Source organism: Festucalex cinctus, chromosome 10 (assembly GCF_051991245.1).
Source record: "Festucalex cinctus isolate MCC-2025b chromosome 10, RoL_Fcin_1.0, whole genome shotgun sequence".
NCBI lineage: Eukaryota > Metazoa > Chordata > Actinopteri > Syngnathiformes > Syngnathidae > Festucalex > Festucalex cinctus.
Window position 1 is genome coordinate 22,275,706 of NC_135420.1, and position 16,430 is coordinate 22,292,135.

General features: G+C 41.1%; 1 protein-coding gene across 2 annotated transcripts in view; it reads left to right on the plus strand.

Moving 5' to 3' along the window:
* The window catches only part of suco (SUN domain containing ossification factor), a 30,336-nt gene that overhangs the window by 1,933 nt on the left and 11,973 nt on the right, over positions 1-16,430 (plus strand). For both annotated transcript variants that reach the window (XM_077534055.1, XM_077534056.1), the window contains exons 2-10: positions 8,888-9,020; positions 9,935-10,015; positions 11,279-11,643; positions 12,521-12,701; positions 13,895-14,006; positions 14,199-14,326; positions 14,435-14,502; positions 14,592-14,699; positions 15,948-16,053. In XM_077534055.1, coding sequence (XP_077390181.1) covers positions 8,888-9,020; positions 9,935-10,015; positions 11,279-11,643; positions 12,521-12,701; positions 13,895-14,006; positions 14,199-14,326; positions 14,435-14,502; positions 14,592-14,699; positions 15,948-16,053 — 1,282 coding nt within the window. The remainder of the gene's footprint in view (positions 1-8,887; positions 9,021-9,934; positions 10,016-11,278; positions 11,644-12,520; positions 12,702-13,894; positions 14,007-14,198; positions 14,327-14,434; positions 14,503-14,591; positions 14,700-15,947; positions 16,054-16,430) is intronic.

Consider the following 16,430-nt stretch of genomic DNA (forward strand, 5'->3'; position numbering starts at 1 on the left):
CCTTGAAGATGAAGATGGTTTTGGACTATTAGTTGGGGAAAAAAAAAAACATTAGTCAAGTCATCTTTATGTATATAGCGCTTTCAAACAGCTTACAGTTCCATGTACAGCACTTTGTATACAGCAATGCTTGTCTTAAAGTGCTTTATAAATAAAGTTGAGTTGAGAGTTTGATTATCTGAAGTGAAAAAGTTGTACCGGGATTCAGGACACCCCTCCTGGGTATGTGATCAGTGAAGTTTGATTTGACTCACCACACAAGTTGTTTTTAGGCGTTTATCACCTTCTGGGTATCCTTTTGTTTACGCAGATGACGTTCAAACCTTACGTACTAGAGACATTTGCGTAATCCAATTTCTGGAGTTGACAATGTAATTAACTGTAGCTGTGACAAGCACCTTTTATCTTTTTTGCCTTCGCATTTTATCAGTTTTGTGTACGTCACCAGCCGGCCAGATCCAGTTCTGTGTGTGTGTGTGGAGGCTGAGCTGGACTGGCACTCGATTGTTCCTGCCCACTGGCCATGGAGGCCATTAAGCTCTCGAGGCTGCCGATAGGGAAAATAAACTTTCCAGTTTGGCTTCTCGTTTTTCAAATCATGTTTGTGTAACATTTTCCGAGCTCCCCAGGCATCAAACAACTTGTGTAACCAAGTTTCATTTGCCTATTGTCGATGAACAAACAAACTTTTAACGGTACGAGCTTGCCAAGCAACTTAACGACAGCAGCGTATTTTCGGGGTCTCGCAATTTGCATAGTTTTTTTTATGATAAAAAGTGCAGGGAGGGACTGTTTACAGAGAATATGAGTTGGAAGTTTGCGTTTACGTCACAGCGCTAACTTATTTATTTTGTGGGAAGGAACTTTCTTGTGCTGATGTATCCTTCATTTAAAGGTGACATTTTTGTTCATTTGGTAAAGTTGTCGATGGCGGTGCAGAGGATACAGGCCATGAGTTCTGTAAGCCTTATCAAAAGAAAAATTCTTGATGTTTGGGGTATTTTGCCGAATTTATCATGAAGAAATTGCAGTAGGGTTTCTTTGCTTCACTTTCCAGAACATGCTCGGCTTCCCCTCCCCCTCACTCACTCTTAGCTCTTCATTATTTACCTTTTGACTGCAAGCAAAGCACCCGTCTCCACTGCCTCTTTTTCCAACTTGTTTTTTGCGAGTGCATGAGCGCCTTTCCAACACCCTCAGCTGAGGGTCATTATCACAAAAGAGGCCCTGTCCATAGGGTTGCATGGGAAGATTGCTTTTCCAAGCTTGCATGGAGGACAAACAGTTCACATGATCCTATTTCACAGAATAAATGTGTTTCAGGAGCCCACCTGGGTCATATCGTGCTTCATTTGAATTAAAGTGTGCTGATCTGGCCGCAAAGTCCTTAGATATAATCTTGCGTTATGACACAATGCACCTAACGGTTAATTTCAGATGACAATTGTACGATTGATGACAATTTCTACGGATATTTTGGATCTGACTGCTGACTCTTGCAAGATGGAAAGCCGCACGCACTGAACAGTTTGCTAAATCCTGTTGAAACCAAGTCACTTCCTGTTGAAATCAGGTCAGTTCTGGGTCACTTCCTGTTGAAAGAAGTCACTTCCTGTTGATTGTAGGCCACTTCCGGGTCACTTCCTGTTGAAATCAGGTCACTTCTGGGTCACTTCCTGTTGAAATAAGGTCACTTCTGGATCACTTCCTGTTGAAATCGGGTCACTTCCTGTTGAAATCAGGTCGATCCCTAGGTGCGTGATTTGTGGATTCCCCCCCCCCCCCTTCTCCATTCATTCCAATCTGACTTTTTTTTGGGGGGGTCAGGGATTGCGTCGCCATGGTAACTCGTAATTCAACGGTTCAGGCTGCATTTTGTCTGAAAAATTCTGGTATATAAAAAAAAATAAACAAACGCTGTTTTCTAGGATAATATGTGCTTGCATTACTTCGCAAGTGATAGCTCCGCTACTATAATGAACAAAATTGAGTTGAGTAATATACTCAATATATTATGCAATAAGCACAACAGGTACAGGATGTACAACTGTAAAAGTTTTCACGAGGTTTCTCTCCCCAGCCCCCTCCTCGAGGCAAGCCCACTAAGACAGGTCCACGCCCACCCGCTCTTCCCATCACATTGCATTAAAACACATGACCGCCTCTTTGATTTCCCCAATGAGAAGATCCCGAACCATGTTTGGGGATTTTGACGTTTCTATACAGGTTGTGTCAATAATTCTGAGTGAACTAGCAGTGTTGCTATGTGCAGTATTTTGGCATACTGAGGTGTTTGTGTGTTTCTGTTTACACATTCTGAGCAAGACTCCAGTGTAGATTTTTTATTTTTTTTGCTTGCAAGATTCACAGCCTTGGTGCGGTCCTATATAAAGCTCCTTGTCAATCCTTAGGCCTAACAGGTTTATCTTGTGTGTAGTATTAAAGTCAGCAATGGTGCTGGACCTCGTGACTTGATAAGCGAAGCGTTTTTTGATAAGGATAAAAAGCAACTGAGGAGATTGTGATTTGGATTGATAGAATTTCAAGGTTTATGTAGCCATTCCTGAAATACGTGTCGTGTCATTTAGATGGATCAACTGTGCAGTTATTTATGGAGGCATTTTTTTTTCCTGCTCACAAAATGGTCGGCAATTGTGAATGTTAAACCTGTTCAATATTTCAAAATGTTTTATGAGGCTTTTCAAGATAATCTTGGGTTGGAAATGAGCCACCTTTTTTGGGCAATTTTCACTCAGACTCACGATTCTGTTCCATGTGAAACATTTAAACCAATTTTTGTCCCAAGAACTTCACTTCAAACTCTTCATTTTACAAGGCCTTTCACTTTTGAGGTTTCACGTCAAGTCATGTTTTAATGCGCATTAATTGTGGCTGATTAGTACAGTATGTTCTTCCACGCAGAGGCTTTTACATTGCCATGGGGGTGTTATAATTTTCCTGAACCTTGTGGTTGATGAATTGACTGAAGAAGCAACAACTGTTTCATCATCCAAATTAACAACCTGGCAAAATATGAACATAATGTCTTTATTTGGTGATTTAATTGAAGGCGTAGTTGCAATCCTGAGTGACGGAGTTGGACCTACGTCATGCTTAAGAGTAGGCAGTTAACTCATTCACTCCCAGCCATTTTCACAGAAGCAATCCCGTTCGCTCCCGGCTGTTTTACTGGATTTTGACTGATTTTGCAAGGCCCACAGAATATTGTGTTCTTTTGCTATAAAAGCATGGAACCTATCAAAAGAAAGATTAAAGTCTCTACTTTCATCAGGAAAAAAAAAGTATGTTTCTATCTGTTTCCGTTTTGAAGCAATTAGCATTAGAAGAGAGCTAAGTTTCATCAGTTTTCACATATCTATTTAAAATTGTAAGTAATTGAGCTTTTTTCTAGATGGCCCTGGTTGATCTCCTTTGCTCTGCTGCCACCTGCTGGCCGTTTGTGTAATAACAATCATTTCTGCAACCGTTCTTTGCAGTTGAGAGGCTGCATCAAAGCCTTCTGTATGCTCTAGCATAAAAAAAAACGTATAAATACGTCTTTGGGACACTTACAACATAAAAGAAAACGTATTTATACGTTATTGGGAGCAAATGAGTTAACATGATTTGTCTTTCGTGGGATCCAGCAAGTCTGCACACATGAAAGCGCTTACGGGCTTGAGGCGGCCATGCAAAGGAAAACTTAGCCTGACTGCTCATCTTTCAGATCCTTTTTGGGTCCTCCATTTTGTTGACAAACCAGAGCTGTGTAATGTCAGGAGTTACCCTAAAAAAAGTCAAGTTACCGTTGGTATGTCGAAAAATATCGTTAGATTTGAACTTGGCCTATTCTAGCTTCAGCAATGTTGGGGTTTGGCGCCGCCATTAAACCAAATATTTTTGAAATATTCTTGAGCTCATCCAGCTAGTGAAGACTTTGGATCAAAGAGAATGTTGCTTTTTTTTTTTTTTTTTTTAACCACCCCCATGCCAATTGGTATCTTGAAAGACATCAATCCTGACAGGCGTTTCCGGCAATTTGTCACAAGTCTGTTTCCCAGCTCGGTCTGCTGTGTCCCGCCTGCCCCGAGGATAGACCAGTGGAGGGGGATTATGGAGGGATCAGCTGGCTTTACAGCAAACTGCTGTTTCACAGAAGTCCGTACTTCCGCGTCGAAGAAGAATTTGAGTGTGCATGCATGCAAACTTTATCCGCATTCCGTCATCTCTCCAGTAGAATCGAATGGCCTATTTCTGCTCAAGCAATTATTGGCGCATCGCCTTGACCCACAATACACTGTTGCCAAAGTTTGTCGTGGATTTTAAGTCTGTTTTTTATTCATTCAAATGTTACGCCTGAATTTAAATGTATTCTGAGTAAGAATTTGGGAATGGCTCGTTTTATTTGACCGGTGTAGCCATCCTACATTCTCTTGGCCTTATTTTCCCTTTTATTTCCTGTTTGGAAAAAAAGCACTTGTCAATTTCAGGATGAACTTGAAATGCACCATAACATTTACAGGTGAATGTACTTGCAATCTGGCCTTTTCTAAATATTTAAATGCTCATGTCTAACTTTTCAACGTCCACTTGGCGTTTGCAGCCCTGAATCGCAGAACATTGAAGCAGACTCGCTAACCACAAGTTTACTGTGTTGCTAAGCGCTAACCTTGCTCTGCAAGATGAATTCTCGCAGTATTTGAGAGTTCACAAACTCCCGAGAATAAATCTTGTACCGAGCCTGTTGATTTCCACCGATCAGTTTGGACCAATCACAGAGCGACATTGTGTTTGGGGTGTGATGTGCAGCTGTGACAAAACCAGGAAGTGCCGACACCGGGGGGGAAACAAACAAACAAATTAACTGTTCTTGCAGAATTACTCAGTTTCCTTGTTGAATGTTGCACAGCGAGGGGAGCTTCATGCATTTTTAGCTGGTTAAGATGTTCGTGTGAGAACGAATTCATTTTCATCCGTGGTTGATTGCTCAAAACAAACGTGCGCAAGATGCCGCATCGTCCAATCAGCTCCAAGTATTGTACAGAATGTCCTGACAAATCACCGTGCAGCAGTCCCAGATTGATATTGTGGAGAACTTTCCCCACGATATCTTTGTTCCCCCTTCAGTCGTTAAACTTCTTCACTGAAGGCCCAGTGTCCAGCATTTTGGAAGTTTTCCACAGGTGAAGGAACATGAGACGAGACTAGACACAGCATTTAGTGCGCATCACAAGCTGCTGGTTAGGGTCAGTAACGGCACTGTCTGAGGGAGTTTTAATGAGCAGCTGATGTGAGCTCAAGACCAGGAAAGAGGGAGGAAGAGGTGGTGAGGGGTTGTCGGGGCGGAAACGGCTCCGGATTCGCTCTGCCTTTCATTCCAGTCTGAGCGACAGCAGCGGCAGTGTCATCTTCTGACTCAGCCCGGCTCCTTTCCCTGCGAGGCCCAGGGGCAACGCTTGTCCCGAGTCAGCATTATTGGACTGCACGGAATGCGTGTCAGTCATAAAACATTTCACACAGAGAAAAAGAGAGCGAGCGAGCAGGCAGGGGCCCAAGGTTTTATGAAGCCGGATTCGCTCACGTGTGCAGTCATGCTCGACACTTGTAATCACCACGCCAACGTCCCAGCCGAGAAAAGGATCAAGGCGCTGATGGCATGCCATGCAGCTGTCGGGACTATTTGACCCAGCGGATGTAACTATGTCCAGCCTGTTGTTTTTCTTTTTGCTCAGTCAGCTCCTGCAGCACAGGACTGACATTTTAATGGGCTTATCCACTAATTTGGCCCCAACACCAACAGGAATTAAAGCTCCCTGCGATTCCTTGTTCAGCCTTTGACGCCATGCTCGGCCCACATTTGATGGCTTAGTAAATAAAGCTAGGGCAATTTAGTGCCGTTCATTTGTCTAGTATGCTATTAGCTTCTAATTGGGGCTCATTTGGGCAAATTCCGTAGTAGGAGTTCGCTGATGCATTAGCCTTGGATTTAGTCCAAAATGGCAAACTTCTTGGGACGAGTCTTTGTCCACCCAATTTGTGTTGATTGGTAAAAACGGCTGTGGATGCGCTATTGCACGTGTTTTGGAGCGTTGTCTTGGGGACTCGGACTCCTAAAATCTAAAAATTTTCACTAGGATACAGCCAACCGTAACAATTGGGGAGCTGGTATATTTCGGTTCCCCAAAAGGTGTTTTCATTGGTTGGACTCAAGAATAACAAACAGTGATTCCAAGAGGTATATCAGATGGTTTGGTTGCTTGGAAGTAGGGCTGGGCAATAAATCGAATTAATCCGATACATCGTCATTTTAAAAAATGTAATCGTTGAAAATTTGCTAAATCGTGAAATCGAATTTTGTCTTCTGGATGATTAAAAGCTGTTGTTCTTATGTTCTGTTACATCCAAATGCTTTTATGTGATGTAATTTTGCCTTAAAACTGATCTAGAATCAGTATACGTTACTGGTGTCTGAAGATTTTGCACAGGAATTATTTTTGAATAAATGAAACCTTTAAATAAACATTTGTTGGAGTTATTAGGTTAAAATCGTAATTGTCCTGAATGACTGCAAAAAAAATCGCTTTTATTTTTTGGCCATATCGCCCAGCCCTACTTGGAAGTCCTTCAAAGGACTCAAAAACAAACCTATCATCAAAGCAAAGTTCTCTCCACTGTGGGGCCTTTGATTGGCATGGGTACAACATGCATGCAACATGTTATCAGAAAAATGTAATTTAGCATCTTTAATTTCCCTAGCATGCTTTTTTTGGAAGGGAGTTTATCTGGGGGGGAAAAAACCCACCCAAGGAACCAAGATAAAAACCCAGAACCTTGGAACTGTGAGTCACACTATGCTGCCTTAATGTAACCATTTTTCAAACGTCTTAGTACAAGGTTGTTGTGCGTACAACCTTTTCTATGCTTGAACCGTTCAACTTGGTTCAAGTGAATAAAAGCAACTCTTGGTGAAAGTCTGCTGTAGTTCATGGTCTCACATTTACTTATTTGTGTCAAAACTGCTCAGGAAAAATAAAAATTGGGAGCTTGAAGTGGGGTAGTGAGGAGAAGTGTGTTTGCAGTTGCCAACTTGTTAGTTTTGCCTAAGGCTATTCTTTGCTTGTTTATGTGGAGCAAACAATTGTGCACTTGAGCTCTACCCTATTCTATGGTGCCGATATGTGTCTTAGCCATTTGTGGTATGTGATTTTCCTCCTCCCGCTGTTGCATAATCATTGGTGCCCAAAAGTAGGTCATGCTACGCCCCCCCACCAAATGGAGCTTCCCCCCTTTTTTTTCATCTGTTTTCTTTTCATTCACAAGGAATGCCGTAATCCAGGCTTTTGCTTGTTTATGATGCTGAATGAGGGCAGACGTACCTTTTTGCCCCTTTCGTCTGTCTGGTTTAGAAGCTGAGAATACTGCCTCATCGTTTAGTTTAATCTGTTTGCAACTGGATTTTATGAATGATGATCCCCGGATATTTGTTGAGTCAATTTACAGTAGCCAGGAGAACGTTGCTCGTCATGCCCAACAGGATTGTTTACTAAAAAATGGTGCAATGCAATTTGTGACAAGTATTTAAACAAGAGATCCTTATCAGCAATAGTGATGGCCAATTCCGTAATAAATGTGTGTCAACATTGTGTACAATGATTCTGGGAATGATTGAAAATGTATGAATGTGAGGTACTGGATAGGTAAATGCAGCACTTTCTGATTACATAAACATTGTTTTTTATGGCAAAGTTGCTTGTACCGTATTTTCCTCACTATAAGGCGCACCTAAAAGCCTTCAATTTGTTCAAAAACTGACCATGCGCCTTATAATCCAGTGCACCTTATATATGGATCAATATTGAGCCACAAAAGGTCTCGCTGTCAAGACGCTATCGGTGACCCTGCACGATCGGTGACGCGCATACGCAGAAGATCCCGCCATCTTGGTTCGCTAGCTAATACTAATACTTTAGCTCAGAGAAAATAATAAAACAGCTGTTTATTCATTTTGGAAGTGAACTGAGTTGTCAAAGCTGGTTTGTAATCTATTAATAAAGTTTGACTGACCTATCTGACTGTTTCGTTGACATCCCCTTTAGCGCAGCACCATCTAATGGATGCATAACGTAACCCCAGCCTCTACAGTAGCGCGTTATAGATGGACAAAGTTTAAAAATATGTCATTCATTGAAGGTGTGCCTTATAGTGCGGAAAATACGGTAGTTTCATTAAAATAAGCTTTGCTGAGTCGGCGGTGTGTTCAGTTTTCAATTTGAGATAAAACGGTATGAAAAGTATGGTGGCAAAATGAATCAAAGTATTTAGTATTATGATAACATTCTGTCTGTGGAGGGGCAACCCACTTAACTCAAATTTTTTAAATTCATCCAGCCTACATACAATCAACAGGGATGTCTAATACCCCCGTTTCCTCCTAGATTTGAAATCAGATTCAAAACTGAATTATCATCCAAACTTAAATGGCACAATGCATACCCAGCTTGAGTTACCTCGAATGCAAGCGCCTCTTATTTTTGTCAACATTTCTTTACATCACTCACCAGCTCTTACTTAAGCAAATGTCATGGTCTCTGAAATACTGCACGAGAGAAGAAGCCACTGCGTGTGCATCCATAATTCTTGAAGCGGTTAACCACGGACCGAAAGGGCATAGGAAACATCATGCAACACAAGATCCTTTAAGGCAGAGGGCCTATACTTAGCCCACAGCCTATACTATCTCATGGTTAAGTCATGCACTGTATGTACTTCAATGGCTTTCATTGTGGTTCGGCCTGGTTGTGTAATTTCCCACTTGATGGGTGGGCAGACACTCCAGAGTCAAATTATTTGTGCATTTATTCAGGACATATTTTTTCTTGTGTTTCAGGTACCCCAATCATCATCATGCGTATTGTTCAGAGCACAGCTTGTCTGACCCAAGTCAGCTTGCTGTGGACAAGGACAACAACCATATCAACCCTGATGACAGTAAGCAGGAGCAGGACTCCGTGCAATTCCAGGTCTGTTCTTGTTCTCAGGAATTGATTACTTCATGTCAACACTGCTGCGTCACCCTGCCGTCTTGTCTATCAGCGGTATTATTAGACTAGGAGAGTACGCACAGCACCCAGATGGTGGGGCAGGGAGAAGGGTCAAGCTCTTATTGACCTGGCAAGATAGGAGGCGGATCCGCTATAGGTTTGGGATTATTGACGCCCGTATGTGTACTGGGCACAAACCGGAACGGGACTTATTTCCGCTTATCTTGCAAATTTTCTAATTTTACAGCTGATTATCTTGGGAAAAGCGCCAAATCGGATGATAGCTGCCTCATAAAAAGAAGCCTAGTTCCACGTTGTCAGGAACCTTTCTGACTAGTGTCATATTGCAGAGAGTAGAAATATGAAGTTAGTCACTAGTTGCAACCAGTGGTTTGAGTTTAAAGTTCAGGTCAAAACGCCTTTACAGACATAGCTGGGGTTGAGCAATAATAGTTTCTAACTTGTCTTGTTTGATGCCACAAAAGGACCAGATTAGATTTCTGACACGTTTTACAGTGATGATGGCAAATCATTGTGTTCATGCCACTGGCATGACACAGGCTGCCCTGGCCTCTTAATATACACAAACCTGAACTTCTGTATTGCAAGTAAACTCTTTGTCCGCCAAAAATGTTTAATAACGCTTAGTAAAATCACGATGTATGCCACCATAAACGTTAAATGGTGTCAGCTCTGTTTTTTTGTTTTTTTTTGTTTTGTCCCCCCCACCCCCAGTGCAACTTTTAAGTGCAGCGCTGCCTGGTCAATGGGTTGTGGAATCGAAAACACTCACTATGGCCAGCAGATGGCAGCATTGTATCTCTTTTCATGAATGATCAAATGTTTTCCAATGTTGAAACTCACAATAAATGTAATGCAACTGTGTTCCACAGGAGGTAGAACAGACGACACACACTTCCTATGACACGGGACTAGAGGCCGATAGAGCACCACATCATGTACATCAAGAACAGGTACTTTGGCGTTGGCATGAATTAAAAACATTGGTGCCGAATGTGAAGCTAACAAAACAGCTTGGTTGTGCTCTGGGGCTGCTTTGCTACATCAGGCACAAGGCAAAAAAACAAAACACGTTTGTTGCTAACCAAAATAGCGCTTAAAAATAAGTTTTGTTAAAGTCAGGGTTTTTCCTGGCTCAAATTAAGGCAGAAGTGGTATCACCCTCACGAATGATGGGTGTCGGTATCGGTGCCATTACCAGTCTAATTGTAAGGTATCACTACTCGTGGCCTGACCGATACCATTATGGGCCGCCCTCCTGCGGCCATTTTACGATCAGGGACTAGAAATGAGAAATAATATGAATGCAAAGTGCCATTCCTGGGTGGAGTTTGCATGTTCTCCCCGTGCCCGCGTGGGTCTTCTCCGGGTACTCCGGTCTCCTCCCACATTCCAAAGACATGCATGGCAGGTAGATTGGGCGCTCTGAATTGTCCCTAGGTGTGCGTGTGAGTGTGGATGGTTGTTCGTCTCTGTGTGCCCTGCGATTGGCTGGCAACTAGTTCAGGGTGTTCCCCCGCCTGCTGCCCAGAGCCAGCTGAGATAGGCGCCAGCACCCCCCGCGACCCTTGTGAGGAATAAGCGGTCAAGAAAATGGATGGATGGATGAATGCAAAGTTTTTTTTAACTACAATAATTAAAAATTCATCCACTATTATTAAATTGTAAATCTAGTTCAGCGTTGTTGTAAAACACTGTCTATTGTGTAGACTGCGTTTTTATGACTTTGGCGATGGCCTCGCAAACAGGAAGTTGGTATGTGCACTGGTTGCTCCATGATCGGTTTCATCTTCGGTACATTAAAGTAAAAAAAAAAAAAAAAAAAAGTTGTTTCTTCTTCAGTTGTTGCTTCAAGTCATTCCGGTGCACTGCTGTTAATATAGCGCCTCCATAATGGCGCAACACCGCAACTGCAGTTAAAATACCTTCCTGCCGAGCTCAATCAACACAGCTGGAGCGCTGTGTTGAGCGATATCAGTGGCTCAGGCTGGATGTGGCGAACAAATTAGGTGGAGGCGGCCGCCTCTGAATTTTGTACACAGGAAAACCCTGGTTAAAGTAGTTCTTCTGTGGTGGCTTTGCTCCATGTTGATAACCAAAACAGCAGCACCTATCAAGGTATTTCTCCTATGAATTTAGTTTTTCTCCTTTTGCAAAACAAATAGGCGAGGCTCAGTTCTGTTCTGTGTTTGAACTTTTCAATTTTGTCTCTACAGACGGTGAATCCACAAGTAATCGAGGAAGAGGAGAATGTAACAAATTCAAATCCAGAGTCTGATCCTCTACTTGCTGCTGCTGAGCCAGACCCCTCGTCAGAAACCGCGATTGAGTCAGACCTTGCAACCGATGCACAATCCCAGTTCCCGGACCAGGGCGGTGACCAAGAGGCGGCAGTCTCCTCCAGCTCCTCAGAGCCAGTTCCAGCACAGGACCACGTCGTGCCCAGCGATACCCCAACTCGCGTAGAAATCCTCAGCGACGAAGTTGCCGCACATCGGCTTCCCGACTCGGACCCAGTCGCACCCGCGCATGAAACAGACGACATTCCTACCTCACAGAGTGATGGTCCCGCTCCCACAGGGTAAGAGTTAATTTTAGCCGTCCATTTAGTTGATTTATGTCCCTTATGATTTAATTTTACAATTTGAAATGACCAAACCAGAGGTGAGCTGCCTATGCTCAAAATATTGAAACAAAACCAAGGAGCTGACTTTTTTGATTTCATGTTGAAAGGGATTATGCGCCAGGATGGTCCAATTTTATTTTATTTTATTTATTTTTTGATCAGGAAAATGAAAATGTCTTGCATTTTCAATTTCATAAATTTGTTTTGGTTAAAAAAAAAATGCTAAAACATTTTCTTCTGCAATATGTGTGTGTGACGATATACCTATCACGATAAATCGTGATACTTTGTCTCACGATATAATAATACGTCTACGCAAGTATCGCGATATTTGTAGTTGATGCACAGCAACTATAACGGCTACGTTGTTCATGACTTATTGAGCAATTACTTGGCGGACCACTAGGGGGAGTGCCTCATAAGGCGGCAGGGAAATGGACTGAAGTCTTCAGGCGAAGAAGACTTATGAGCTTTGTTCTTTATTATTATTATTATTGTTATTATTATTGTTATTATTATTATATTTTATATATATTTATGTATTTATATTGATATTATTTTTATATTATGAATTACAGTTTTTATTTATTTTTACTTATTTTATTTATTTATTATTATGATGATTATTATTATATTGTTTTATTGTGGATTTATTACCTGAGCAATATATCGATAATCGTTATCGTGAGCCTTGTAGCCAGAGGTACCCACCGCTAATATGGACACCCCCCCTGCCCCCAAATCTTGTTGTGATGTCAGCAGGGAACTGGACACCATTTATAATTGATAATTGTGTGTCACTCATTTTTGTCTCCTTTCATTTCTGATGCAGAGAGACTGAGAAAGAGGACCAGCAGTCGGACCAGAACCAAGATTCCGGTACTGAAGCAGTGGTGGTTCAGTCCACTTCGGGCCAAGTGGAACAGCAAGAGGAGGAGGAGGACCATGAGCAGGAGGAGAAGGGACGGGTGGAGGTGCAGCAGGACAATAACTCCTCCTTGCACCAGCAGCAGGTCTTTCACATTTAACATTATGAATTAAAAAAATAAGATGGTTACTCTTTTAAATTGAAGTATAAGTAATTACAAGATTTACGCGGTATTACAACAAATTTTAATATTTTTGGAAATAGTTGACGTGAGCAGATATGAGGCAAAGCTGCTCTGTCACAATGGAAAATGTGCACGTTTGAGCCATGTGACGTCAGCTTCCTCACCATCAAGCCGTCTGCAGCTCACGCTGGCCAATAGATTGCCAGGCCCCGCTTGTGCCGGCGTTCTCTACAAATAGCGCATCCTCATTGTGCTTGGTTTGAGCAAGCTGATGCGCAGCAGAGCAGCGCTAACAGGCGGGGGGTTTATGAATGTTTCAGAAGGGACGTGCCGAGTCACGTGGCTCACATCCTACTATTGTTTTTCCACACACACAAGGAAAAAGGCAGTCTTACCTCTGCCAAGGAAGGATGGTTATATTGCCATAGCTATTTGTTTGCTAGCAGCGTTGTACAAAAACTGCAGGGGAGTTTAAAAATGCGTTCTGGGGCACTGGCAGTTATTTTTTTTTTCCTTGGGAAATGAATAGAAATGTCCCCTTCCAAGGTCAATCTTGATTTTGTCAAGATTCAAATCATGAAATTTTCCAAATAAATGTATTTTCAACACAAAATGCAGACTGTTTTTGAGGTATCGGTAACAGAATTAAGTTGTGTATTTTTATTTGTATTTTTTCTTTAGGAAACGTAGCGTATTTTTAAATCTCCATTATAGAACTTTTTTTTTTTTTCCTTCTAATTTTTTTTTTTTTTTTTTTTAATAAATACTGTATATCAGTGAGGAAGTCATTTTCAGGATAAAAAGTTGTATGCATTGGAGATAAGTCATAATTTTATAAGAATAAATTAGTATATATTTTGGAGATGTAAGTTGTGTATTTTGAGAGAATAATTGTATTTATTTTTAATTTAAGTCACGATTTGTACAAATAAAAAGTTAACTATTTTAAATTAAAACACGTATTTTCAATAAAGTTGAAATTATGACGCTCGTCTTATTTTGAGAAGTTTTTTTTATTTTATTTTATTTTTTTTATTAAATATGTTAATTGTGCATTTTACTGATTAAAGTCACAATTTCCCAAAGACAATTTTCAATATTTTTCATGGAAAAGTAAGTTTTCAAGAAATGCACGCTTTGTTGTTGCGATTCAGGCAGGGGAGGCTGGTACTGGCAAGGAATCGGATCCCTCAGTCCCCAGCAAAGATGACATCCCGACCTTTGACGAGTGGAAGAAACAAGTCATGGAGGTGGAGAAGGAGAAAAGTAAGAGTTTTGACTCATTCACTGCCATTGACGGAAAAAGACGTCAATTGATACATTTTTTGCTGGTCTGGCAATGAATGTGTTAAACATGCTCTTAAAGTATTCCCACTTTTGTATCTTAAGGGCGATGCTCTATTACACCTCACTACTTCCTCTAAGGTTCTATTTCTGTATGTGTCTCCTTCTGCGCAGGTCAAAATCTCCACACAGCTGCTAGCGGCATTGCCCATGCAGTAAAAAAAGTCCAGAAAAACTTCAAGAATAACTACGCCTCAGTAGAGTGTGGCGCTAAGATACTCTCTGCAAACAATGAGGCCAAGGTTGGTGAGAGGGGAGAAAAAAAAAAATCTCTCCAACATGGCTCCTCGCCTTAAGACTATACAAACTAAACAATGCTAACTTGCTGTTTTTAAATCTGCTTCCTCCAGAGCACGTCGGCTATTCTCATGGAGAATATGGATCTTTACATGCTGAATCCCTGCAGCAACAAAATTTGGTAATTACAGACAAAAAGCCCAGGATCCCTTCCGAACGTTTTTGTGAGTAGCGTATATGTTTTTCTTATACCTCCGTACCGCTCTGCAGGTTCGTGATCGAGCTCTGTGAGCCCATTCAGGTCAAGCAACTGGACATCGCCAACTTTGAACTCTTCTCGTCAACACCTAAAGATTTCCTTGTCTCCCTAAGTGACAGGTACGTCATGTAAAAAAAAATGCCAAAATTAACAGTCTCCAAATCCAAAATTCAGGCTTTTAAATTATTATTATTATTATTATTATTATTATTATTATTATTATGTTGTTGTTTTTTTGTCACTAACTTTTTTTTGTGTCAATATTTTATGTTTAGCTCCCTGTTATTACTTCACACGCACAACCAATTAATAGTTGGCTTGACAAACAGCGTCCAGGGTTATTATACTTTTGGAATTTTAGTTTTAGTTTTTTATTTTGAGGGGGGTGTTTTTTGTTTGTTTTTTTTATTTAGTTTTCAAGGCGGTTCTGTTGATTTTTATTAGTTTTTGTTATTTTAAAAAGGCTTAGTTGGGTTTCGTTTTAGTTAAAGTATTAGTTTTCTTTTTCTGTTTTTTGTTGTTTTTTTTTTTTTAAATGTGTTTTGCTTGTGTTTTATTCAATATTTACCATTGAACTTAATTACTTATTGAATTTACTAATTATCAACTGCTGAAAGGAAACTGATTCTGTCATCTAAAAACGGCTTCAAACTACAAAGCGTATGTCGGGATGAAAGAATGTTGATTTGTTGTGATTGTATCGTATTGGTGTTAATGTTTTATGTTATGTTTTTTGTGTTCTGTAAAGCGCTTTGTGACAGTTCAGGCTGTATGAAAGCATTTCGGTTGAGTTAAATGAAAAAGCAGATGAGCCGAGCCATTGGCGCTAAAAGTCAAGCACGCAAAATTGTCATCTCGGAGTGACATCATCTGAAGGTGCTTTTCTATTGGCTGCTGCTAGATGATGTTTCTGCGGGACACACTTTCAAATGACTTTATTCCGGTTAATATCAAAATAAATATCTTAAAATCAACCCAAAGGCTCATGTATTAAATTAATTACCAAAGACTAAAACAAATGACATCTTCACGTTTTGTAAACGTAAATTAGAGTTTGTTACTTGTATTTATTTTTTAAGAATTTTAGTTGTTGTTTTACTAAGTTAACCAGGTTTTTTTGAATTGTTGTTTTAATTATTTCGTTAGTTTTTATTAACTAAAATAACCTTGATTGTGGCACAGAAAATGTTTTGGCTTATCGTCCGTTTTGACCTTGAGGATTTATTTTCCGTCATAAATTCTGGCATGCGAGGACCGCCCTTGAGTCATATCTCGACCCGTGTGGCATTTTGCACCAGCCTCAGCGTTGGCATGTGGGCGTGAGCGTATTTTCAAGGCCTCACTTTTGGCCACGCTGTGTTTCGCAGGTACCCCACCAACAAGTGGGTGAAGCTGGGGACGTTCCACGCCCGCGACGAGCGCATCGTGCAGACCTTTCCACTGGATGAACAGCTTTATGCTAAATATGTGAAGGTACTTCCCTTTTTGTCAATCACCCCTCAGTGAAAGTACAGTAATGACTCTAGGAGGGCGGGGGCATAAAGGGAGCATTTAATGGTTATTGGTTTTAGTTCACACAGCGGCATTCACGACTGTCCGCTCAGGGACCCTCTTCTGACTTCACTGTAATTTAACCCTGCAGTGAGGTTGCGTAACTCCATCCCGGCAACGAGTGAAAGGCGAAATGTGACTCTTATTAATGGCCGTCACATTGTTCATCCGTCACAGTGGCTCTGCTTGTACAGTTTGAGCTGAAGGTCGGATGTGCTTTGTTTCCTGGCGAAAATGTACGATATTGTAAGGGGTCCTAAACAAATCCCCTCAAACGGTAACAAAGTGTCGCTTCCTGG